This window comes from Emys orbicularis, chromosome 3, assembly GCF_028017835.1.
Source record: "Emys orbicularis isolate rEmyOrb1 chromosome 3, rEmyOrb1.hap1, whole genome shotgun sequence".
NCBI classification, from domain to species: Eukaryota; Metazoa; Chordata; order Testudines; family Emydidae; genus Emys; species Emys orbicularis.
Genome location: NC_088685.1, coordinates 87,023,287 through 87,050,863, shown reverse-complemented (window position 1 = coordinate 87,050,863; position 27,577 = coordinate 87,023,287). Strand labels below are relative to the sequence as shown.

At 42.7% G+C, this 27,577-nt stretch overlaps 1 protein-coding gene across 1 annotated transcript in view; it reads left to right on the top strand.

Moving 5' to 3' along the window:
* METTL24 (methyltransferase like 24) overlaps positions 1 to 18,039 on the top strand; it is an 84,319-nt gene extending 66,280 nt beyond the window's left edge. The window contains exon 5 of the mRNA XM_065402233.1: positions 17,725 to 18,039. Coding sequence (XP_065258305.1) covers positions 17,725 to 18,039 — 315 coding nt within the window. The remainder of the gene's footprint in view (positions 1 to 17,724) is intronic.
* Positions 18,040 to 27,577: the final 9,538 nt, after the last annotated feature.

Here is a 27,577-nt window from a genome sequence, read left to right as displayed (position 1 = left end):
CTGGAATCAGAATTTTCTGACAGATTTCAAGATTTCCAGCGATTTGGCCCAATGCTTTCTTTTCTCATTAAACCTGAAAAGTTCAATGAAAGCAACTTGGATTTGTCTGTATTTCAGTGGATGGGTGTTGAAGATTTCAAAATGCAGCTCATTCCATTAAAAAGCTCAGAATTGTGGGCATCAAAGTTTGGAGATCTGCGGAATGCACTTAAAGCAACCGCGAGAGATCATGGGGCCTCTATTCTGACCTGCTGAATGTCCCTGCCAGTGAAATTTAACTGTTTGAAGAAAATTGCGTTTGCAATCCTTTCAGCATTTGGATCCACATACCTGTGTGAACAGGTATTTTCACACATGAAATCTGTCCTCTGTCCCTCTCGGAGCCAGTTAACAACTGATCACTCAAGCGTGTATGCAGTTTAAAAGTATCCAAATACGTGCCAGACATTGGAAAACTCAGCAAGGAAAAGGAAGGGCAAGGATCTTACTAAACTGATAAGATCTGCATTTTAATTTAATTTTAAATGAAGCTTCTTAAACGTTTTAAAAACCTTATTTACTTTACATACAACAATAGTTTAATTATATATTATAGAGAGAGACCTTCTAAAAATGTTAAAATGTATTACTGGCACGCAAAACCTTAAATTAGAGTGAATAAATGAAGACTTGGCACACCACTTCTGAAAGGTTGCCGACCCCTGGCCTAAGTAGATACCTTAACCCCTGGGCTATTCAAAGGCTGCTTTCTTTCCTTCACTCCCCAGTATATAATGTAGGATTTAGGCTTCTAAAGCTCTTTCTCAAGAGAATTCTTCCACCCCCTTTAAGCAACAGTTTGAAGGAACAGCAAGGCCCTGAAGAGGTGATGATATTTTGATCCTTTTCTATTTAACAGAGAAGAGCTTTGCAGGTTGGAAACAACACTCAACACCAACAGAGAGTAAAAATGGTGTCTTCTGTTTCAGAGCTGAGGTTTGCTAGTATTGGTTAATGACACTGGCTGCAAGTAAAAAAAGTCACTGGTTGAACATTATGTAAAACATCAAATGAGCCAATCCAACATTTGCACACCTTGCTTCCTCTCGGGTAACTTAATTTTAGGAATTACTCTAATTTAGTTATAAATGAACGGTCCATTAGTTCAGAATAGTCTCCAAAGCAGTGACGAGGGCCAAAAGCTTTAATTACCATGCTTTCCATGCAAGAAAGAGGCTAAAATGAGAACAGGATTTCATGTGAGTTTAATAGAATCAGCAATGGTGAACAGGAAGGTGCTCAGAGCAGAAGATGTGATACATTAGATGCCAAGCGAAAAAGAGTACACGGAGTCAAATGAGCTTAGCTTTAGAAGCCAATGGTATCGGTTGTATTCAGTTTAGCAGGATTTGGGCAGATTTTTGGGTGGGCAGGAAACACCCTAGTAATTTTAACCAAGTCATTTCCTGTAAAGAGACTAATGCAATTTAACCGGACTGATTTATTACACCCCAGGGGCTTTGTTTTATCTTTATGTCTCAGCCCTGCTTTGCGGAAGCTGTCTTGACCCAACACATCATGTTCAAAATTTTAAGTCAAAGCCATTTTATGTATTTTTTTATTCCAACATGTTGAACATAAAACGTTATTCCTTGGGCCCTTGAGAAAGGATGTAACGTACAAATCACTGCCAGCAGTAGCAAACCCACAGCCTTTCTCTGCAGAAATAAAGCCAATAAATCTGTAATTCCCCACCTCAGCTCCCACAAAACCATTCTCACTCCCCACATAAATAGGCACCTTCTGCTTATCTCAACCTTTTCCAAATGCCTGCCCAGATAGACCAGCTTTGCAACATCCACTAAACGCCACCACATTTGGACTACTTTGGACCAAAGGAAAGAGAATTCCAAAGTCAAGGGTGTCTCCTGGAGAACACTGTGGCAGCAGCTACTTCTTTTGTATAATGATTACTTATCATTTGTACCATAGCACATAGGAGCCCTGTCATGGACCAGGAGCATGGTGTGCTAGATGCTATACAAACACAGAACAAGACGACAGTACGTAAAGGTTCTCCAGCAGGAGCCCCTCCATTGATCCCAACTGTAGTAGTGTGGCACATGGGGAGAAGTGGTCATGCCCTAGCAGCCAATACAGATTCCAGAGCACAGGTACTTTATGCTCACAGAGAGATACACTGCTTAGCAAGCGAGCTGCCATTTTCTGCACCTACCTGCAGTTTCCAAGCTGATTTAAGGTGTAGTCCAGGGGCGGGCAAACTTTTTGGCCTGAGGGCCACATTGGGTTTCGGAAATTCTATGGAGGGCCGGTTAGGGGAGGCTGTGCCTCCCCCAAACAGCCAGGCATGGCCCGGCCCCCGCCCCCTATCCAACCCCCCTGCTTCTCGTCCCGACAGTCATCCCCCCCCGGACTCCTGCCCCATCCAACCCCCCTGTCCCTTGACAGCCCTGGAACCTCCATCCCTGATTGCCCTCCGCCGCCCCATTCAACCCCTCCTCTCATTCCTGACTGCCCCTTGGGACTCCTGCCCCATCCAACCATCCCTTCTCCCTGTCCCCTAACTGCCCCCGGAACCCCTGCCCCTGACTGTCCTCCCGCTGCCCCATCCAACCCCCCCTCTCCTTCCTGACTGCTCCCTGGGGACCTCTGCCCCCATTCAACCCCCATTCCCCGCCCTCTGACCGCCCCACCCCCATCCACACTCCCGCCCCCTGACCCCCCCCCCGGAATGCCCCTGTCCTCTATCCAATGTCCCCCGCTCCCTGCCCCCTTACCGTGCTGCCTGGAGCGCTGGTGGATGGCGGCACTACAGCCGCACTGCCCAGAGAACCGGGACAGGCCACGGCTCTGCAGCTGCGCTGCCCCAGGAACTCGCAGCCCTGCCGCCCATAGCATTGCGCCGGCGGCGCAGCACGCTGAGGCTGCAGGGGAGGGGCCGGGGGCTAGCCTCCCAGGCCAGGAGCTCAGGGGCCGGGCAGGAGGGTCCCGTGGGTCGGATGTGGCCCGCAGGCCGTAGTTTGACCACCTCTGGTGTAGTTCCATGCAGAACACTTTGCAGGATTCTAATTGTGAGGTAAAAAAAGGCATGGATGATGGTAGTGAGGCCTACATTTGACCGAAAGGGTGACAGCCTCCTGCCCAGCTGTGGATGGAGAAACACTGGTCTGGCCCCTTCAGCAGTATGATTAGCCAACAGCAGCTGGGAGGCTAAGAAGATTATTTTGTCTTCTGGTAATTCAAAGTGATGTCTGAAAAGTTTCTTACCAGTTTAAAGAATACCTCCTTTTGCTCACCCTTCCCATTCAGTTAAACCTGGATGACTGAATAGGGTTTTTTTTTTTTTTTTTTTCTTCTATGAAAGCTTCAGAAAGAAATTACTGTCAGATTAAGACCATGCAGGAGAAATTTTAGCCTAAGAGAAAACTTTGAGAAATTAGCGAAGTACCCTCACAGCCTTATGCATGACCTGTCCCTTGTGCATGCATGCATGTGTGCGAGCGAGAGAGGTTTTATGCTACCATAGTTTTCCCATGTTAATTTTCCTTAAGTGACATAAATAGATATAGTATTCATAGGGATCGTAAATGCTTAGTTATAATTGACATTATTAATGGATTCTTCCTCTCCTATTCTGTAGCCTTTTCTGTAAGGCTAGTCCCTATGGGGGACATTAATGCATTGGACAAGCTGTTACTCCCATTATTGATGGCTGAGTAGCAGGGACAGTTAAGTTTTTTGACTCCACTTTGCTGCACTTTCAATGTGTGCAGTACAATATGTAAAGGCTCTGAAAGTACTATTCCCTGCTGTATAATACTTTCATAACAAGATATAAATTAAAACAAAAAACCAAAACACCCAGTCAGTACCTCAAAAACGACCACAGACCATCAACAACAAGAAAACAACATTGGCTTGCAGCACCCAGTTACCACAGAAACGTCTAGTGGACAAATCTAGACTAAAAGTGGTTGGACTAGGATGATCACACTCTAGAGTGTGGAGGCCATATAAGTACCTGGATATAGAACATGTTTATCCTGATACTTTAGGAACCAAGAATGAATTATTTGGATACGAAGCTATCTATACAGTGCCATCATCTGGGGGACAACAAGGAACTTTAGTTTTGATCCACGTTGAGTAAGAAACACAGGCCAGAATAGGAGCACTTTATCTTTTCTCCCAAGCCCTGCACCCTCACCATCCTGGTTAGGGTAACCAGTAGCATACATGAAACAGCACAGCAGATGCTCTTCCTCCTGTCACTGCTCAGAGATGACATCCATTCTCTTTGGATTGAAGAGACAAGGGCACAGGGCAAGGAAGTAAAAGGGAACTAAGTAATAGGCTGTTCGTGAAGAGGGCAGAAATCAAGTCGAAAGGGGATGAATAGAAGGAAGGCGAAAGAGGGAAAACATACTGAAAGACTGCAGAAAAGAGGACAGCAAGCCATAGAAGAAAGAAAAAAGCACGGTGAAGAAAAAATTTAAAAAACACATGACAGCTTATTCGCAAAATGCTGCCAAAATGTGGATTGCATTCATATAGCACTGTCTAAATTCTTATCTACTGAGGGCATCTTAAACTAAGGGTGGGGTAACAAAAGACAAACACAACAGAGAATAGAGCTTGTCTCATCATGCAGTTGATATGAAAATTATAATTTGTTAATCATGGCTTTGGAGGGCAGGCATGGATCACTTTTATGATCAACTTTCTGGATCAATTCTTAATGTGAAGCTGTAGGGACGTTTGAGCATGAGCACTTCCACATAGCTTTGAACTAGCAATAAAATATCCTATTCCCCTCTTCATTCCACATTGAAAAACTGATCCTTTGGAAATAAAGGGATGGTGGCTGACTAACCTGCAATGAATTTGCTATTTCTCTCTTTCGGGGCTGCTGGTCCCACATGATGAGTAATTGCTTCCTCCAGCAATCCACTCTCAATTGACTCTTCTCTCCAAGGAGCTCTAAATGGTTCTCAGAGGATACCAAACATCCTAAATCCCCATTAACCCTGCTATTTCTAAGATTATCAAGGCAAACTGAACTCTTGCTTCTGTAGTGGGAAATGACACAAGGTCGCAGCCAGTCATTACCTTTAAAACAGTAATTGAGCCAGTGTATCATGTGTGAAACATTAGACACCTAAAATCCGCTCCTCACATACTTTCTTCAGATGGTTCATTGGGTGTGAGGAAAGGGCCCATTTCCCCCTGACTGGTAGAATACTGTCTGCACTGTATAGAAATTGGGTAGTAACCCTTTAAATAGTTTGGGTGCCCTCTAGTGCTCCTCCCTGTCTCCTGTTGCTGTAGCTACCAGAACCTTGCCAGAGCAGCATAGCTGCGGAGTGTAAATAGTCACGGTTATTTGGAGCCCAACTGTCTGTGCGACTTCCACAGGTTATGGGAAGAAGGACGCAAAAGGGTGGTACATCTTCAGAAGGGTAAAATATTTAGAAAACATACAAACTTGGCATTTATAACAACAGATTAAAATTTTTTATTAAAACGATGTTTAAAAAAGTGAACAGTACAGAGTTTAAGCGTAGAAGTTTCTGGTTATCAGGGAATAACATACAGATTATCAAGGGGTGCGAAGTTTGGTTTAAAATCGGATGGTGTAAGGAATACATAATCTGCAATATCCCCAATTGGGGGTAAAAGATTAACGGATCAAAGTACAGACATTGAGATATGAGGGTATGTTGTTCATATAATGGCTATGTTCAGGTGTGAAGTATAATGAGTGGATACAATGCTGAGGATGGATTGACCCTCATTTGGTGAGATTTAACGTTCAGTGAGTTTATGGTTCCAGTTCATATGGTCCTACGGACAAAGTCTCTCGGTTCCTTTCTCATAGTCGATGCACGATGTCGCTCCGGCTCACACCTCCTGGTACTGTCGGTGGCCAGTGATGTATTCAGTGTAGATGTCCCTGGACCATCGGATGGTGTCTGAGACCATGAGGCGCCGCATGAGCCGTGCGTAGCGTTGACCGATGCGGCAGGTCCGCAGCACACGCTCGTTGCAAGGGTCCCAGGCGCTCAAGGCTCTGATGATCAGGGCGTTCATCTGCACCTCGTAGCCCTTCGCTCTCAGGGTGTCAACCAGGGGAGCATACTTTTCCAGCTTACGAGCTCGGGTTTCGCAAAAGGCCGGGGTCCTGTTCTCAATACATGTGATGAATCCAATTCATCTCTAATTTCTCATACTTATCTTTGGTGTTTCTTGGAACAGCTGTAGATAAAATATACCTAGACATGATGTTTAAGTTGGTGTCCCTTTAAGCTTTTTAATTATTTATGGTGCATTATAAACAACACAGTAGTTTAGAGCATTGTTTCTCAATCTTTTTTTGATGCCAGGGACTGGCTTGCTGCCTTCCTAAACTGTGTCAGGGAGATCTCAGGGACTGGCGCTGGTCCATGGACCGGACATTGAGAAAAACTGCTTTAGAGCACAGAGGAGATGCACTCTGTGCCCCAGAAGCTTACAATCTAACCCTGAGACCATTTTGTTCAAAGCTATTTACTTCCTGTTATTTAAATTTCTAAGCATCAATTTTTAATACTTGAATCAACTGTGGCAGGTTTCATTTAAAAAAGGAAGCCTCTTAGCGGTTTCAGGGACCATACAGTATCTTGTCAGAGATCACAACCTCAGTGCAGTCCTGACAAGTGTGAAGGTCTGAATGTGCTATACTTCCACCATTAAGCAGGGGCTTCTGTGCATGAAATCGTGTGCTCAGTGAACAACAGTGGCAACTCTTTGATGCCATTAAGAATCTGAGATGGAGTTAAAAATCTTTCCTCTGCAGCTCCCCGTACTTTGTTTTCAAGTGGCTTTTTTGTAATTCAGCACTTGAATAAAGTCTCTTCAGTCTTTAATTTTTCCAGTGTCAGTGTTTTTCTTCAGCAAGTCAATATGTGGCAGCTTTGGCATTGTCTGTATAATTCAGTACTGAAAGGAAATAGCTTGAAAACAGATCTGGCCCCTAAGCCTCTACAGTCCATCCTGCCACAAAGTCACAGAAGATATCAGTTATACAGATCAAAATTATCTCCCATAGCGTGGATGGCTAGATTTCCCACATAGAGCGGAGGCATATGAACGGAGCTCTAACAGCAGGCACCAGGACAAATACTAACATTTGCAGAGCTTATTTTGTGGGTTAACCCCCTCAAAGGACTCAAATCTCAAAATCTGAAATTCTCTGCTAGGCGGCACCATGCTGGAATCATTGTATATAGACATCCGGCTCCTCAGAAAAGAAATCGGTCAGAAGGTGTTTGGCCTCCAGTAGGTTTTTCAAAATATATCCTTAATCCTAGGAGATGGTCCATAGAGAGTCTTATTTCCATTAGTAATCTGTGTACTTTCATTCAAACCTCTCTCTCTCTCTCTCTCTCACACACACAGGCTCTCACAATTTCAAAAGAAAATTAGACCAAGAGTCTACCAAGCTCAGCCTCCCACCTCGGAGTCCCTGCTCCAAATCAGGTAGAGCAGGGATTTGAATTTGTGACTCCCCACTCCTAGGTGAATGCCCTAATCCCCAGACTATTGGGTATTCTGGGGTCATGCTTGCTTGTTTTTTGGTGAGATTTCTCATCTAGATTTAGTCTGCCAGAGCACACGTCTGACCGCTTAGGTGCCAAACTGCAGGATTGGGTATGTGGCCTCTTTCCTCTGCATTTCACTCCTGGCTAGATTAAGCAGCTCCCTGCTCAATTTACTGGCTTCCGAGAATCCCTTTCTTAGCTGCCTAACTCTCACCATGCATTGTATGAAAAGCCTGGATGCCAAACTTGGTGGCAGGATGCCTAGGGGTTAGGTGTTGCATTGCTGAGTGCTACAATGCCTAAGTACCTTCATGGACTTAGCCCTTGGTACATAACAGCAAGTAGGGCAATCAGAGTTGCACATGAGCAGGTGGTAAGTGAACAGATATATGTATATGTTTCTGTGTCTTTCCCTGAGCAATGAAAAGCACTGAATAGTAGAATGTTAAACTAAGAAATTCTGGCTTGGGTATATATATATATATATATATCTATCATCCCTGCTAGCATCATATTTCTTTTCTGATCCTTCCAGTGTGTGTTTAATAGAAGTCATTATTGTGGCTTGGCAACCAACTTTTCTGCAGGATAAAATGAATTAATAGCCACATTTCAAGTCAGTTTTATGAAAGCAGAACAGAATGTGCAGGCTGCCTGCTGTTCAGCCAGTGCAGCTACAGGGCTATTAATTTTTTTTAAGACAATAACTGTAAATATATAATGACAGAGTGACCTCAAACTGTATCACTATGTGGCAAGAATAGTGGGGAAATGAGAGAATGAAGCCAAGCAGCAATTTTTCTGAAAAGTTTTCTAAATAGATAACGTCTCCATTTTTGAAAGTTACAGCAGTCCCATGAAGATAAAGTCAGTGGTGTCTAAGGCACTGCAATGTAGTTCTGTAATGAGCATACTTGTTTAGACTGTAAATTAGCTACAAAAATACAGCAAGGTGCAATTTTTCTATATATATTTTGGAAAAGCAACAGCCATTTGAATTTATAAAGAGGAACTACTGTGTTCATCCCTTAACTACTTTTCAACTTAAATGTCATAATGAGTTAAGGAAATACGATTTATATTTATAGTGCTTGTCAACACAATGGAGTCTAAAATGCTTCACAAGTAAACTGATATATAAACTATTACAGACAAAAAGCTACATTAAAGGTAGCAAAATCAAGCACTGAAAGTTAGGAAGTGCCAGAGTTGAGGATAGCTGTGCACCCTTAATTTGGCCCGCTTGTGCTTATGCATTATGATATAGTCTTTAATTACATGATTACGTACTATTTTTTCCACAGGACTCTCTGCCTCATTCAGAGCACAGGATGGACAATACTGACTTAATGAGCAGCTATTCAATATTTTATTTTCTCCTCATTGTTCAGTGTGTGGCTGTAAGCTTTATTTACTGTACACTATTCCAACCCTGCTCTGGAGACATAATTATTAGTTTCCTCTTGGGCTTTTCTATGGTGCTTAGCACTAAAGTATCTGAGTGCTTCACAAACATTTTATTAATTTATTTTCACAACACCACTGTGAGGTGAAGGAGTATTATATCCCAATTTTGCAAATTGGAAACTGAGATAGAGAGATTAAGGTCAAAAGTATCCACTGATTTTGGGTGCTGAATTTGATACACTAGGACCTGATTATTTTTATAAGTAACATTATATAGCACTTCAAAGCACAGTTCCCACTCCCCTTAGTTTCAGCTGCAAGTCAGACCCCAGTGCCTCAAATCAAGCACCTTGAAAATGAGGATTATACAATTAATGACCACCTGTGGAAAGTTTGGTGTAAGTATCCTGCCTAGCTTCACAGAGGAAATTCCATGGCAGAGGCAGGGGTAGAATCCAGTTCTTCAGAGTAGCATTCAACTGTCTCCAGTTTGCTTTGCCAGCAAGTTCTAGTCATGCCTTTCTGAACTGCCTGTCCTAGGCCCAGTTTCCCCCTGCTCCTACTCCCAGGTAGGTAGAAAAAAGCAGCACTGCCTTTCGAAACAACCCTAGCCCATTTCAGAGGGAGGGGAGTGGAGGCAGTGCTTAATTCGTAATGGAAGAGGTGTTGGGACTCAGCCCTGGCAAGCCCCAGCACAAATTTAGCACTGTTACCCAATTTAAGTTCAGTGCTGTGGTGGAGTCCTACGCTTACAAAAAGGATTATGGGATCTTAATAGCCACAAGTGGTCAAGGCCCTGGTTTTAAGCCTCATCCACTAGAAGGCATGCCTCCAATAGCGCACTGGGACTTTAGTTCAGAACTGATTGAAAGGGAATAGCACCACCAAATGTTCCTTGGAGATCTCCCCTCCAAGTACTCGGACCAACTGGGCATGGCTTGTAAGTTCTGAGTGGGTCACAGCAAACACATGTCAAAACAGGATTCCATCTTCCATAACCAAAGAGCTGCATACTAAGAACTCCCCAAATGGTCAGATTGTGTGCATTTCATACACGGAGTCTGTACACTCTTGTTCTGTCATAACCCTTTGTGTGTGTGTGTGTGGGGGGGGAAGTTTGCATAACAGAAATTTACATAAAAGTTAAATCACAAAAATTGAGACAATATTATCTGACATTAAGCCCACAAACAGGAAAATGCATACGCAGATGAAACACTACCTTTCACTCATCTCATTTTCCCTATAGCAAGCATTGCAGTAGCACGGTCATGCCTCATGAGCTGCAATAGCTAGGCAAAAACAGGAGGTGAAAGGACAAAGTCTGAAAATGATACTAGAAAATATTTGTCATAACTTAACTCCTTGTTTATAACAACCCCTTGAAGACTTGAAACAAATAAATTTCCCTGCTAAAGTATTTTTCTCCATCACATGCACTTACTGCCTTATTATTGTAAGGTTGCTTATTAGCACTGGGGTGCTGGCATCACTCATTTTAAAACTGACTGAACCACCTAGTCTAAAAACTAAACCAACCAACTGTATGGGATTTGTAACAGGTAAGAAGGAAGAAGAAGTGAAGTGTCATGCGTAATTGCATGGGTGCTTTTTGTTTTAAGGCCTCATGGGTGAAATCGTGCCCCTATTTCAGCCAATGACAAAACTCTGATGGACAGCATCTGCACTAGGGCTAGGAATCCACCCATGTGCCTGGCGTTATTTGAACATACAAAGTATGCCTGGGGTTTTATAAAAGATTTCAATAGAAGGGAGGTATACTACCTGGAAATGAGCTCTCGGAAATACCTTCCTGTGCAGATTTACAAAATAAACTTAGCAGCTAAGACACAGCCTCCTCTGCTGCATATTAAAAGCCGTTATGAATTTTCTGCTGAAAGTTAATTCCTAGTTTAACTGTTGCTCTAGTTTAACAGCTCTGGACACACTATTATTTATGTTAAGAAAGTTAATACTTTAAAGAAAATCATCCGAATATCACAGCAACTGAGTTGGCAAAAGAAAGAAAAGAAAAAAATAATGGACGTTTGTGAGGAGCACGTTTTTCTTCCTTAGTCAAGACTTTTTTTTTTGGAAAGACAAATCTATAGCTGTTTGTTTCAGTGAAGACATTTAACTTCCGACAAAAATGATAAAAACCCCCACTCAAATCCTCCTTTGCCCAAACTGAAAAAATAGCTTTAAAGTTACTCCTGAAAAGCAATTTAGATGCTTTCAGTGATGCTAGGAAGCCTACAGTAAAAATACACTAGTAATTAACATTTCAATAAGAATCTAGACAACATAATCTTCAGAGACCATATCTACTCTATCATGCACCAAAGAGATGTTTTACTGTGGTGTTGAAAGGTCTCTCAAGGGTTTGGTCCAGCAATGTTCAAACTGTAATCTGCAAATGTATTGCACATTCAGGCATATGGGAACAGTCTTTAGGATGAAGACAAAATTCCTGCCATAATGGAACAAGTAACAGTAGCAACACAACAGACTAGCGGATTATTGTAGTCATCAACTTCTACATTGTGTGACTTTACTTTCATTCCTATCATTTCTACTGATGATTCTGATGAATATTGAATTTGCAAATTCCAAGTGTATTAATTTGCTTAACTCAATTGTCCCCATTAATAAGTAGTATATACAGGAAAAGGCAGTTGAAAAATCCAGTATTTAAGGCAGCAACACCAAGGTATTGTACTTGAAATAATTTGGGAGCCTCTTGATACTTCCTGTTCGAGTGTCTTTTTGTCAAGCCGTATATTTTTGGCCTCATTCAGCAGAGCTCATTGTCTGACAGTCTTTGGTAAGTGAAAAGGTGAGGAGAGGCAGCAATCAAAAGTCCGGCATGTAAAGCAATATTTCCTTTCCCTCGGTTTGCACACACTCACATTCTCCTTTAGACACTGAAGGCCACTGAAGTTATTTACAACCCTGGCACTGCTCTCCAGACTTTAGAAAGTTACTAGGAATTTATTTACTGACTGAAAGAGGGGGAAAGAGTGAGCTTCACCAAGAGGCTGCCACCTTTCTGTCTCCTAACATTTGTGAGTGAATTTAATGCTTATGAAAGCTAGGGACAAACAGCACTTCCTTCAGCCAAGGCACAGCACCAGCTGTAAGAGCTCCCTCAACCATTTTGCCAGCGTGGCTCACTCCTGACTTGCAGCACTCCCTGCTACTCTAGGCTGGGGCCTCTCTTGAGCAGACTTCAGTTATGCCAGAGAAAGAAAGCTCTTTCTGCCAGTAAGAATATAGCTAATTGAATACTAAATACGTGAATCCCATAATCCCTGGCAAAAGCAAGCATGTGTGTCACAATGTGGGGGTTGGGAAGGCACTCTGAATAACAGGCTACCGTGCAAGCTCGACTCTCCCCAACAGCAGTTGGTCCAATAAAAGCTATTGCCTCACCCACCTTGTCTTTCTGATATCCTAGGACCAACACAGCTAGAACAATACTGCATAGACTAGCCACGATCATTTTTAGGTTTGGGGAACAGTCCCATAAGACCACCATACTCCTGGGGGAATTCTGCACCACTGCGCATGCGTAGAATTCGTGTCCCCTGCAGATTTCTTTGCTTCCCCCCAGAAAAGTGACTTTCTGACAGGGAAGCCACAAAAGCAGTCATGTGACCATCCTCAGCAGTATGTTTTGGGTGCCCAGAGCAGCCGGCAGAGAGGTAAATCACTGTCAGGCAGGGGGCGAGACTGGGGAAGACCTAGCTGGTGGCTCCTATCCTATGCTGGGCTCAGCTGCTTGTCTCGGCTGGGTTGGGGAGGATGAGACTTCCTCTTCCCCTGCACAGCATCCAGGGCCGGGTCAGACTCATCCCCAGATTTCTCCCCAGGCTGCAGGAAACTCTGCAAACTCCCCTCCTCCTCGCTTCCTGCGCCCATCACTCCTCAGCTGCAGGGGAAGGGATCACTGTACAGGGAGCTGCTCCGGCATCTGCCCAATCCCTGTGCATCTAGACCCCTTCATACCCAGACCTTCCTGCCAAGCCTCACCACCCCTCACCCAGAACCCCACCTGCCAGGCCTTGCACCTGGACCACCCTGACAACTTGCCTGGATCCCCACTCCACCCAGCCCCAACCAGCTGCACCTGGATCCCCACTCCCCCAGCATATGGACCCCCCCACACACTAAAACATCCAGACTCCCCATTGAGCTCTATCCACATCCAACCCCCACCCCGCTGAGCTCCAACCACCTTCACCTGGATCCCCCTGCAGAGTCCCATTACTGTTGCACCCAGAACCACCGCCAACAAACCGCTGTGCATCTAGATCCTCCCTGCACTCAACTTGCCCCACACAGAACCCTCTCAACCCACACCTGGATCTTCCCACACTAAGCCCCTCCACACTTGGATCCTGCCAGGCTGATCTTGCCTGCCCACACCTGGTGCACCTGGCACAGAGGGGCAAGGCTTGTGGGGTGTTTCTGGGGCAGGCCCGGTCCTTGCACTGTCTCAGGGTTTGGTGCAGCCTCACCACTGAGTCTGTGTCCCGGGGTGGGGGGGAGCTGCAGAGTGATCTCCCGCCTCTGTGCAGGCAGTGGCCTGGGCTGGTCTTACCATGAGGCGAACTGAGGCGGTTGCCTCAGGTGCCAGACTGTGGGGGGGGCGCCACTAGGACCCAGAGTGTAGAAAATTTTGTCGGCTGCTGGTGCATATGTATTCTCTCTACTCTAGATGCACAGAGATGGTGGAGTGCTGTGCTGGAGGAAGGAGGGCACAAGAGACGTAATAGGCAGGCAGGAAAAGGTGAGCGGGAATAACAGAAAGCACCAGGAGCTGCAGGGAGAGAGAGGAGGAGGAGACACTTATGTACCTCTCTAGCACCCGCAGGAGCCTGGACTGATTAACACCAGCTTCTCAGGGAGCTTTCTGTTTCCTGCTGCTTTCCTGAACCCACTTGAGGAGAACAGGCAGTCAACTGAAGTAGTAGGAGCCAGTTAGGCCCTTAAGACGCTGATATCTTCCCTCACTCAGGCCCTGCTACCAGCCTGCTTATTTGTCTCCTTCAACTGAGTGTTGAGAGCCACTATAGCTGGCACAGAACAGCAGTCATGAGTGAAAGAAGAAAACACCCCTCTGGGGCAGCATTCAGAAAAAGAAAGAAAGCAAAGGAAGCTTTTCTATCTAAGCAGGAAGGAGCTCTCCTGAGATACATAGACACAAATGTTCACAGTGAGCCTTCCGGCCCCAGTGAGGATATGAGTGGTGAGGAGATGCCTGATCTTCCAGTTAGTCAGAGTGTGGGTGACCTGGCAGCTACAGTAGCATCCATATCTCCATCTCAAATGGATGTAAACATGCACATTCCTGAAGAAAAGTGTAGATCAGAGAAGAGTGTGGTGGAGGCGCAAGAAACAGCTGCTGCTGAGTTTAGTTCCTTAAGTCTAGATAATCCAGGACTGTGGACCCACTTGAGCAGTAGCCTGAGGGACTTCCTTGTGCTGCATGGGGCACAGCAAGTGAAAAACTTCATGTTCCCCAAAGACAATGAAAATAGAAGTTTCCATCCAACACATTACTGGCGTGAAATCCCCAATGGTGACAAAGTGGCGAGGCCATGGCTTATGTACTCAAAAACCCAGAATGCTGCATACTGTTTTTGTTGCAAACTCTTCCAGTCTAATGTTCCAGCTACAATGGGTTCTACAGGAACAAAGGACTCGAAAAATCTGGCTAGAAATCTGGCATGCCATGAGAAGGCAGCAAATTACCAGAGAGCATGCCATAGGTGGAAAGAGCTTGAGATGAGACTAAGGTTAAAGGCCACCATAGATGATCAGCATCAAGAGAAGGTTGCATCAGAGTCTCTGTACTGGCAAAATGTTCTGAAAAGGCTCAATGCCATTGTGAGAATGCTTGCTACCCAAAACCTAGCACTGCGTGGCACTTCAGATCAGCTGTATGTGCCAAACAATGGAAACTTCCTTAAAATTGTGGAGCTGATGGCTGAGTTTGATGCTGTACTCCAGGAGCATCTAAGAGTCACCACCCATGAAATGTACATACACCACTACCTTGGAAAAACAATTCAAAATGAGATCAAAGAGTTACTGGCAACAAAAGTCAAACAGAAGATTGTGGCAGATCTGAAGTCAGCAAGATATTACTCTGTTATTCTGGACTGCACACCTGACATCAGCCATACAGAACAAATTACTTTAATGGTGCGTTTTGTAACAACAACAGAACCTAGTGAAAATGTCCCTGCAATGGTGACTGTCAGAGAGCATTTTCTAGAATTTATTGACATTGATGATTTAGTTGGGAATTGGTCCTGCTTTGAGCAGGGGGTTGGACTAGATGACCTCCTGAGGTCCCTTCCAACCCTGATATTCTATGATACTACAGGAGCTGGTATGACAAATGTGGTTCTTAAAAAGCTGGAAGATACGGGAATTGCGGTAGCTGACATGAGAGCTCAGGGGTATAATAATGGTGCCAACATGAGAGGAAAGAACAGAGGAGTGCAGACATGGATCCGAGAGTTAAACCCTCAAGCGTTTTTTGTCCCATGCAGTTCTCATTCATTGAACTTGGTGGTCAGTGACGCAGCATCAGCTTCCAGTGAAGCTTCTGAATTTTTTAATGTAATTCAACGCATCTATGTATTTTTCTCTGCATCAACTCATCGATGGCAAATTTTGAAGCAACATCTGGGAACATCCTCTCTGACACTGAAACCACTGAGTGCCACACGATGGGAAAGTTGAGTGGCGGCGATAAAGCCTATCCAACACCAAATTGGGAAGATAGATGATGCCATAGTTGCCATTATGGAGGACAATGCTATGACAGGAACTGTTCGTGGGAGAACAGTGGCAGAGGGAAATGGAATCACCAGAAACATACATAACTTCAAATTTCTGTGTGGCTTAGTGTTGTGGCATGACATACTGTTTGAAATAAATGTTGTAAGCAAGAGACTCCAAGGTGTTGACCATGATATATCTAGAGCAATGGAACAACTGGACAAAGCAAAGTCGTACCTACAGTCTTACTGGTCAGATGAGGGATTTCAAAACGTTCTGAAGAGTGCACAGAAGTTGGCAGAGGAACTTCACACTGAAGCTATTTTCCCACCCATTCAAGAATACAAGAGTTACCGAAGAAGACATTTTGATTACTAGGCACAGGATGATCCATAAGAGACCCCAAACAACAATTCAAAGTTGAATTCTTTAACCAGGTGCTAGATTGTGCAAGTTGAAGAACATTTCATGCAGCTCAGGGAACACAGCAGTATATTTGGGATGTTGTATGATATTCCAAAACTCCTCACCTGAAGAAGACCTACACCAGCAATGCAGGGCACTAGAGACAGTGTTGACACGACATGCGCGATATTGATGCAAGTGATTTAGGTGATGAACTGAAAGCCCTTTTAAGATGCATTTCAGCAGGATCAACTCCAAAGGCTGTTCTGGAATATATGTGCACAAATAAGATGACCACCCTTTTTCCAAATGCTTTTGTTGCTCTGCGCATACTTCTAACACTTCCTGTAACAGTTGCCAGTGGAGAACGCAGCTTCTCCAAGCTGAAGTTAATAAAAACCACATCTACACTCCACAGTGACACAGGAGAGGCTGGTCGGCCTTGCAACCATCTCAATAGACCATGAGCTGGCCCAGACTGTGGACCTTCAGGAAGCAGTTTAAATCTTTGCAACCAAGGCGGCACGGAAAGCACCACTTTGATTATTCAAACAGATAAAAATGCCAGTGTTTACTATGCAGACAAGAAAAGTTACATTTGCTGTTCAGTCGTTTGAAAGTTAAGTGCTACTTAAAATTTTTGTACAAGGCATTTTAAGTTGTTAGTTCTCCTTTATTGGGGTAGGTAGCAGGAGTAGAAGAACAGGAAGAAGGCAGAATTGAGACCTTTCAAAGTTCTGACCCAAGCGAGGGGGCATGGAGGCGTCATTTGAGCTCCCCGCCTCAGGTGCCAAAATGTTGTGGGCCGGCCCTGGCAGTGGCCTGTGCTCCCCAATGCCATGCTGAAGCCTACACATTTATTCGACAAATAAAATTTGTAGAATTTTTAAATATTGTGTGCAGAATTGTTTGGCACAGAATGCCCTCAGGAATAAGACCAATAACAATGTCTGTTACCCTCTGCTGCCCTTGTCTGTTGTATGCAGCTGTTTTGTCCTCATATACTTAGATTGGAAGGTCTTTGGGGTGGGACGGAGGGAGGGGAGAGAGAGTGAGTCCTAACATAATAGTATTGATTGGGGCCCCCAGTGTTATTGCTGTACAAACAAACAACTTGTCACAGGGGCTCAGTGGATTTTGTAATACTAAAAGAAAGTAATGGACAAATAGCACTTCCTTCAGCCAAGATTAAAGAAAAGTATGATCTGAGTATCTTTGCATATCAATCGGTGTTTCTCACCCCTCTAACTTTGAGACACTCGCAGGATTTGTAAAGAATAATAAAATATAGTGGTTTAATGATTTAAGCATTTAAAACAGGGAGTTGGGGAGGGGAAGTTATGAACAAGCAATTCTGAAACTTCAAAAACTGGTTCAATTATCCCTAGGAGGTGTTGGGATTTCTAAATAAGAACAGCCATACTCAAGAGTAATTAAGTAAAATTGAATGAAATTGAAAAGCCTGGCACTTCAGATGGTTATCAACAGCAATTGCGAAGTCTGTCTTTTTCATAAAGTAATTAGCTTTTTGTTTCAGATTGATGTCCTCAAGGCAGATATGGAAAGTGCGGAGTGGAAAATTTTGGAAAACCTGATTCTGGATGACATTGTTGAACAGATAGGACAATTGGTCTTTGAAGTCCACATTCATTGGCCTGGATTTGAGGTCAGTGGCAATGACAGCACGGTGGTCCGATACTGGTACAGTCTTCTCAAAGAATTAGAACTGAAGGATTTCAGGCTTTTTCACACTTACAAAGACTTATTGAAACCACAGATGTTTCTGAAGAAGGAAGCCTTCAATGCAAGTAGCTGTTACACACTAAGCTGGGTGAACACAAGATGGAAATAGCATAAAGGAATTGATGACATGTAATCATCCTACTCAACAGATTAGTGAAAAGGACATTGGAGCAGCTGACAAAAGTTACTGAACTTGCAAACCGAGGCCCTGCTATCAAAATGAACTGGTTTTCTGTTTCTCAGCAGTATCACAAAAGCTGGATGTTATCGTGCTTTGCTTCGGAGTACTAGAAAGAGATCTGGCGTTGAAATTGTTTTGTACAGTGCATCTTCCATGGTTACATTGATAGACTTTATTAGAAACAGATGAGAGACTTTCTAAGTGTTTGTCTAAAGTGGTTAACAGTTCTCCACACATGGCTGTGGATTGACCCCAGCCTCCCTAAAGGTCAGCAAAGAGAGTTTGCCTACTCTGTCCCTGAAAATTCACTGGGAGCGGCTCTAGTACAGTGTACACCACGAGACGCTGCTGAAAAAAATCATTGATCCAAATAAGTTACTTTCTCAAATGATTATGCTTAGACTAGCACCTTTTATGTTATTACTTTAAAAACAAACACTCCCATGATAATTATGGCAGATTGTTGTCTTCCAATCAACAATTACTTAAACGGGACAGTCAATGGGAAATCTAGACAATTTAAAAAAAGGTGTCATGTATTTTCAGATACTACACCTGACCCCGAACGTATACACATGCCAGCTCCTACTCCACATGCATTCTTCACTCAAACCAGTCCCCCTTCCAATGGCTAACGAGCTGAAATCACTCAACTGGCCCATCCAGGTCTCCCTCAGAAGCCCAACTGGCAGGCTCAGTAGGCAATATATTTTAAACTTCCCAGAAAAGTCATTTCCCCCTCACTTTACCAGAAACATAATAAAGGAGTGCATGGTTTATGTGAACATTTTGAAAACTTTAGCCCATCCAATACTACCCATGTGAGGCGGGAGGGGGTTAAGAGAGAATTTAGTATTTTTATGTAATGTGTTCCCGTTAAACTTTGTATTAAATAAAATGCACCCAGTCTCCCTTGCTTTGGTACTTCCCCTTCCTTTTCCGTTCTTTAAACTTCCTTTACTTTCCCATTTGCTCTGAGTCTTGGTGTTTCTCCCCTCCCACTCATTTTTCTGTCTGTCCGCAATTCATTTTACTATGTTTAATAAGACTTTCCTCAATCATTCTTTTCCTGTTTTGTTCCTTTAATTCTCTCTCTCCCCTTATAAGCCTAGTGTGTCTCTCATTCCTTTGGGCACACCTGTCTTCACAAACTCCCTGCTGCGCTGCTACACCGCACACACTGGCATGCTATATAGACCTGCCTTCCAAGGCTTGGCAAACAGAGGAAGTATATGTACCATTTTCCTAACACTTGTGTACCATACTAAATGGGTGCCCTGCTACACAATTTCCCCAGACCATTAACTAGTCCCACACAAATACATCAAGTCAGTTCTCCCCCGCCCCCCTTCCTGGCTCCTCTTACAAGCAGCACCTTCTCCAGTCAAGATGGTAGCAGCAGCCTGCTCAGCAAAATGTGAGGATTCTCCTCCTCTTCCCTCTTTCCTTCCCCTGCTGCTTAGTACTGCCTCCCTTGGCTCCTCCCCCAGCAACCTCCAAGCCACCCATTCAGAACATAGGAATTACCATGGTGGAGCAGACTAGTGATCCATCTACTCTTTAGCATGAGCCAGTACTAGATGCTTCAGTGGAAGAGTCAACTTCAGTGCAAGTTGACAATTATGGAATAACTCACCTCCCTCCCCACCAAGGAATTTTCTTCCTACTCCCCTCAGTGAGAGGCTGCTTTATCTCCTGATGCAACTGGGTTTCTCTCACTTCCAAACATTTAAAACAGGTAAAAGAAGTCCTTGCTATTTATGTGGCTAATGTTCAATTCTTTTTTGATTCCTAGTAAGTTCTTGGCCTCATTGTTATCCTATGGCAGAGAGCTCCACAAGAGGCTGGGGCTTCCAGACAGATCAATGTATATAGAGGATCCAGTTTATAGATAAGCATTCAATTTCCATTTCTGTACTAACTTGGGTCCAGGCAGCGGAGCTCTGATGTCATGCTGAACAAACCCGAATAAACGCTGTAATTACCGATTGTCTCCCAAGAACAACAACACTGACGAAGCCCTGGAGCGAAGCACTGCACTGACTGATTCACAACATCTACCTGTAGTTAGAAATTCCATGGAGGGAGCTTTTCATGGGGTCAGTCTACACCAATGAAGTAAATTAGTGTTCCTCTCAAGAAGCTATGATCCTATGGAATGATCTTTGAATGAAAGTTGAGACGGAATTCCTTCTTTACTACAAGCATGTTGAATGCAAGCTCTTATGTAGTGAACAGTAATATCCTTTAGGGGACACACAGCCATAAGAGTTTGTATAAAAATGCCTAAAGAAGTCAGACTTCCTCAACTGTTACATGGATCTGACTTAAATGTGATCACTAACAATCCCAAGAATGTCTGAGTCGTCATTTTTCAGAAGTCAGATTGGGATAGTAGAAATCTGGGTGTGATTAACAACTTGGTTTTAGAAATAGTGCCACATCATCTTTTCCACTGGGACAGTCTTAGAATAACTAAACTGGTAATCTATAATAACTAGCTCCAGACTAGTAGTGTAAGAAAGCACAAGTTAGAGGTTCAAAACGTGGATTATGTCAACTTTTCCCAAAAAATTAAATTAAGATTCTAAAGGAGACACACAAGTTTATTATAGTTTGTCTCTGAAACAATATAGGAGTATAATTATGGAAGTGGACTGAAGTTCCATCATGCATCTCTTGACGTTACAGCAGACTTGTAACTTTAGAATACCAAGAGCTCATCACTTTTCTCAAGATTCCCAAATAAAATCAGGAGTGAGCAGGGTGGGAGCAAAAGTTCTGGTTCTGTACCTCCTGCAGGAAAATATTGCAGTAGCTACAGGAGTTCTTTAGAATTTACTGTCTTAGATTAGACAGGAAACTCTTTAGCGTAGTGCAGGTCGTTATACTATTTTGGGGAAAAATGAGCAATTCTAGTTTGCCTTATATACTATCGAGGCCTTCAGCTTTAGCGTCCCTGGGTCTGGCTGTAACAGGTAGGTGTCCTCACGATGTTGGGCCTTACTTTTGGTCTCCCCATATTTGTCAAAGTCTATTCTCATTTAAAGAGCCCAATCTCAGGTTGAAGTAGGGGATGAAATTTACAAAGTCTTTCCATCTTCCCCATATGCTAATGAATGCTAACAGTTTAATTTAAAAATGCTTCTCCCATCACATATCAAACAGTAACGTGGGACAAGTAATGCCACATACGGTGCAGAAGGCACTTCTTCACCTGAATCTGCCATTGGAATCTGAGAAGATGACTGTACAATGGAGCAGAACCTATTATTTCTAGAAAACATCCATCCTGCTTTCCTACTTGTTCCTTGTCTAGTGCACTTACCTTCGCTGAAAAAGAAGGGCCTGAATTATCTGACTGCTTTATAGGTACAAAGTGGATCATACTGATAATCTTTCAATAGCAAAGGAACTCATTCAAAAGTGTAAATTCAAAGCTTGTTGCTTTTGGAAACGGAGAGCTAGAATGTCAGATCATTAATATCATAGCACTTAACGACACATTTGCTTTGCATTAGTAACTGTATTGATATAATTGATTAATTCCAGCCTGAGTGACTGACTATATTTTAATTTACAGTTGTTTTAAAAGCAGTCAATCCTACATACAGCTGGTGTCTTGTAGAGCTGTAGAGTGTAACCCTGCTCATCACTATGCCAAACAATCTCACTTTTCAGGCACCCTCCCCATGGGCATGTAGGACACAGGATGGGTGGTCACTATAGCAAACAGCAGTCCTGTGCTGAGGCATGTTGAAAGGAACTGTTCCATTTTTAGAACAGAGAATTGTTTTATTTACAGGTTTTTAAACCTGATCAGGAAAGACAGTAGCAACTCTGGTGCCCCGACCCCCTCCAAACATAATTTGTGTTTACACCTGAGGCCAGACTTTGATCAAGTCTGAATCATGATGTATGAGTCTATGATAGCAGGACAGGCATCGGTACTTGAAGGATCAAAGGAAGTGCAAGAAAAACATGCTGATCCTTTGTGCTATCCCTTAAAATAATGATTCTTAGCAGATGCAAACAAGGCTGTTGCAGGAATCCCTAGGATAAAGCACCTGGAAGGAAATACTCTCTCGGGTGAATTATTTGACAGTTGAGCCCAGCTGTTATCCAAATTGTTGGTTTTAGTTCTCTCTCTTTCTTTTTGGCTAGCATTATTAGATGCTTTTATGCCCTAGAAAGAATTTCTGGAATTATTTAGTAGGTCACTCCTGGTCTCTTCCTTCTTGTTTACATAACATGATAGTAATTGTAGTTTATTTAGAGCTGTTTTAATGCTGAAATTTTCAAGGGTAAAGTCACAAACACTGACCTAAGTCCAGACACATTTTTGCATCTTTCTCCCTCTTGGGACCTATAGTCTTGTATGGACAATATCTAAATAAGACTTCCACTTGAACAATGTATTTTCTTAAATGAAAGTCCCTGTTGAGAGATAACTACGTTTTGTCATTGTAAGATATTTCAGCTGATTCCGGAATAAGCCTTTGCAGAGATCATCTGCTCTACTTCACTTGATCTGATAGCCAAACCACAGAATGATAAAATACAAGCCCACTTCACTATATGTACAGATAAGTTCTCAAGCCTGAAGAAGAAACATTCCAGTTCTTAGATTTTGACTAGATTACCCAATATAAGTAACTATATTTTCAACTGTTCCTGAAAGGAGGGTGTGTGTCGGTGTGTACAAACACCCACCGTTCAGGAACAGTTGGGGGGAAAAAATAAGTGCCTATAGTGATGATCTCTTCCTTTGTATATTTAATATAAGATTCATTTTTAAATCAAAAATCACTGGACCACAATGTAATCCAAAGGCTCTTAAATTAAACCCCCACTTACCACAGGCCTGAAAGCACAGGTTGCATATACAATAGTAAAGCTTTAAAAAAGTTTCAGCTCATGAGTGTCCATCTTTTGATCATACGGTTCTTTCAGAGCCCTAAAACAAAAGGATTAAAGCCTTTTTCTATAACATATTAATGGAAAGTCCATTTAAGGGACAAAAGCCCAGTTTAAGAAATAGGGTTTGGAATAGCTATGCTTTGTACCTCTGGGATTGATGATAGCATCTAACAAGCCTCAAACTGGGTTAGTTCTCTTTTGAATATGTTTCTGGAGAGGGAAGGCCTTCTTCATTCTTTTCCTCCTTTGGAAGAGTAATTTCAGTGAGGTAGAGTATACAGTCTTTGAAGGGAATGATAATGAGACCAAGCTTTCATATTAAAACCCCTTTAATCCACAGTCTAATCCATATAATGTAGAAAAAAATGCATAACAGGATAAAGAGCCATGACATCCCTATAAATCTCAACCTCTTGCTAATAAGCTAACAAATAGTATCCTCTGAGGGGCACAGGGTGAACTAACAGCAGGGGTTACTATTCCACATTCTCTACCACCTCGCCAGAGGCTGTTTCAGAGCTAACAGGAGAGGCTGTTGTGATTTGGGTCTGCCGTGAGATCTGGAACACTGGAACCAACAGACGATTAATTACCTTTTGGACAACAGATGCAAAGCCACAAACCCTTCTAAAATAGAGGAGCCATCTCTGAGTGAGACATGACCATACAGTCACTTCTAAAGAGCCTCAATATGCAAAAATGCAAATGCGAAATGGAAAGCATTAGGAGTCCAGTAACTCCAAACTACTTTTTTCTTAAAAAGAAAAACAGATGAACTCTACTAATTGGAATTCTTCAGTTCCCACTTTTACCTCCCACCCCCAACTCATACTTTTAACTTCAACCTTATTTACCTTTTTGAAGTGGAGCCAAAGCCAAGTTCATTTTGGAGGAAAGCTGTGACTTCAGACGAATAGGTATGTACCCTTCTTTATGGAGATGAGGAGTGCTCCAGGTGAGCCCAGCCTGACTAGTAGAACTGTGGCCCTGAGAAAGTCTTAATCCATAATTAAAATTGAAGCCACTTGTGAATTTTATTTCTTTAGGGAAAAGGGCATGACTTGCCACTAGCACTTACCTCTTCAAGGAGATGAAGGAGAGAGAGAAGAGGACCTGGCAGTGGAGAAAATGGTCAGACAAAAAGCTCACCACCATTTTGGCATCATTTGAGAACTACAGGGAATGGTTCTTTTACCTCTCTTTTTTTTTTAAGGTGTTTTTCAGGCAGGCCATCTTGGATTTTGACTAAAACCCTCCCCCCACTGGAGACAGACAATGTGATGTAGGTGTGCTGAGGACAGATCAGAGACTGGAGAGCGGAGGGAGAAGTGTCACATGAGGACTCAGAGGCAAAAAACCTCAGTTAACCAGCTAATCTGCCCGAGGGCAAATAAGAGCTACCTAGGAAAGGTGTACTGGTATAAGCTAAGGTGTGAGTTTAAAATCACTATAAATTATACCGACAACTCACCATGAAGACACTTAAAAATGCACTCATGCTCCTTTGGAAGCACACAGTGAGTTATACTGGTATAACTATTAAGGTATAATTCTACTGTTACAACTGGCAAAGTTTCCCATGTAGACAAGCCCTAACCCAGCTCTAGCCTGAGGTAGTCCAGAAACATGTCTTAGTTACGGACCATATTTAAGCTTCATAAGTCTCCACATTATTGAAATTGCTTCCCGTAAAACCATTGAGGAAAATCAAGCTTGATCAGTCCTGGTGCTCTTTTTACTAAGAGATACTGAACTAGGTTTGAATCACAACTTCACATTCTAGTTCTTATTCTGACCATTAAAGTCAAATATATCTAGCACTCTCAATGGCCTATTGTACAGTAAGTTAACAGTGCGCCTCAAACAGGAACAATACCACCAAACACTTTAATGTTACTTTAACATTATAACAAGGTAATAAAAGGGTTTAAGGTCAAATTTTCAAAAGCACATAAGTGATTGAGGTGCCTAAGTCAAAGAAACGTCTAAGTGCCCAAGGCTCCTAAGTCATGTAGGCACTTTTGACAATTTCACCCTTCAATAAACAAGTGAGGTCTTCTTGGACTGCTACAAGAGAGTCACAGAACTTCCAACATTCAAAGAGCTTGACTAGAGAGATTCATATTCATTTTGCTACAGGGCAACAGTCCTCTAATTTACATTTCATAGATACTTTTGTTAAGTCAACTTAAAGTAGTAAGTCCTAAACGTTATTCAGAGAAACAACTTACATATCAAAGAAGTATCCTGGTATCTTGCTGGTATCCTAATACTAGTCTAGTTAAAGCAGCTTTTCATAGTTCTGTCATCCGTCCCCACCCCGTCCCCCACCCCCTTATTAGGTCTGAGGTTTTTGACCAACAAAAATGAGACTTTTGTTATGATTAATTGGGAGAGACAGGGTGAAAAGATTTTGTGCCTGGGCAGATAGATTTTCAAAACGAGTTTGCAAGGCTTGAAGGCACGGTATTATAAACTAGTATTCTAAAGCAGCTGTTTGGAGTTGAAAATTGGCTCATGTTATAAATCAGTTTGTCTGAAGGTACAGTATTTTTGTGCAATGCAATGAGAATGTAAGGAGTAAGCAGCCGCATCTTATTGAAAACTATTACCAAGTCTGTACAAGACAGAAGCTGAGGCCAGCGGCTTCAAAAGGAGGCAGCCCCTTTACCAGCAAGTGGCATGGAGGGTGTGGTGGTGGGAAACGCCCCACACAAAAGGAGAAATCCAGAAAAAGTTGGCATAAGGCTCAAGGAACTTTCAAAGTCTCCAGGGCAGAGCTCAGAAAAAATGATTTGGGTAGCTTGCTTATGTGCAAAATCCTCTTTGTGATATCCTAAAAGTATCTTAGTTGTAGTGGCAATAAGTTACTCAGATTTCCTTAAAATTACAGTAGATCAAGTGCAATGATTATGAAGCTGTCATAGGAACTCCATAGGCCAGGTTGTAAATATTAATTCGAACGAATATTGAGACTTACTTGACTCCACCCTTCACAAAAGAACTGCTTTCAGCTTGAAAATTTTGCATGCTTAGGCTTATACCAATGGAGAATTTATTGGGAAAATCTGAAGCATGCTGTTTTCTAGTTATGGGTCTCAATTCCCACCTCCCCTGCCCTGCCAAAAAACTACACCAGGTCCTCCCCCCCCCCCCCACCCCCCAACTTCAGCCTACAGGTCCTCAAATTCTCCTACCCTTTATCTCCATTGAGAATTACTTCACAAGGCTAGTCTTTTCTCTTGGAGTCCACAGATCTTTATAAAATTGTTGGGGAGAAAAATCTTACAAATTAAAAGCCTCTGCAGGTTCCCATGCAGGCTTTAAAAATCCCACAAAGGATTAACTCAGTGAGCAACACCGGATGGAGACAAAGGATCTGATCTAGAAGGCAGGTTCTAGTTGAGTTCTGATGCAGGTTTTTACAGAAGTCTTTTTGTTGCAGACATTTAATTCATCAACTCCTGTTGAGTGTGTAAGATCTGCACGTTACTCACAAAAGTTTATCTCGTCCATAAATGGAAAATGACCTATCAGAGTTTAGTAGCTCCACTGGAGCATTTCTGCACTAGTGGTATACTGTACAGTTAAAGTCATTGATACACAAAATCTAAGTGCTTTCTAAACAACAAGGAAAATCCTAGACAAGAATCTAATTAGGATACATTAAAGATCTGTTACTTTTGCCAAAAATTCTTATGGAATGTTATATCTGGCTTGCCTTGGCTTTTAAAGTTAAGGTCGGCTGTGGGACCCACATTCTCTATATCCCTGAACTCCTATTGCTGTCCATTTTCTACTTAAGAATGTTTCAATTTTACTATCTACATCAGAGCCACCTGCCTAGCCTGAGAGCTCATCTTCAGTAGGAGATAGCTACATCTCATCTGGCCTCAAAACTGTAACCTGTCCTTACCCACTCCCCATATAGTCAATAGAGTCCAACATTTTCATGTTTCCACCTGCAGCACATATAACCTCCAAACATTCACCACCAAATTTCTATTGCTCTTCATACAGAGTTCTAAGTTTGAACTTGCCTTATATATTTGCATGAGTCTGAGGCCTGCCCATACACAAACAGATAGCCACTGGTACTCCCACTTTCTCCAAAAACAGACCCATCCTCATCTGTGCCACCCATGACAAGTCACCAAAGTACATGTATTGTAAATACCTATCAAAGGTGCCAATGTCAAATGGAGAGTGCACACTATAGTTGGGTATCAAGGCTGAGAAGAGTGTGTGTGTAATCTAAACTCTGAGTTTTCAGACTTTCAAATTTAGTTTTGAACAAATTTCACCTTCACTCAGAAATGTCTGGCTTTCAAGTGTAGTTTCCCCTTGCTCCCCACGAGCTAGATATGAGAGTTGGAAAAGGCCTTTAGGAACTTATCTTGTTCAACATGACTATTCTTCCTAAGACATCCCTAATAAAACTGGATGATCAAACAACAATGGTTTGATCTACAATAATTTTATAATGTTAATTCAATAGTTATTCAATGTGGCTTGAAGGCTGACCAGTTTGCTGTTCTTTCCCTTA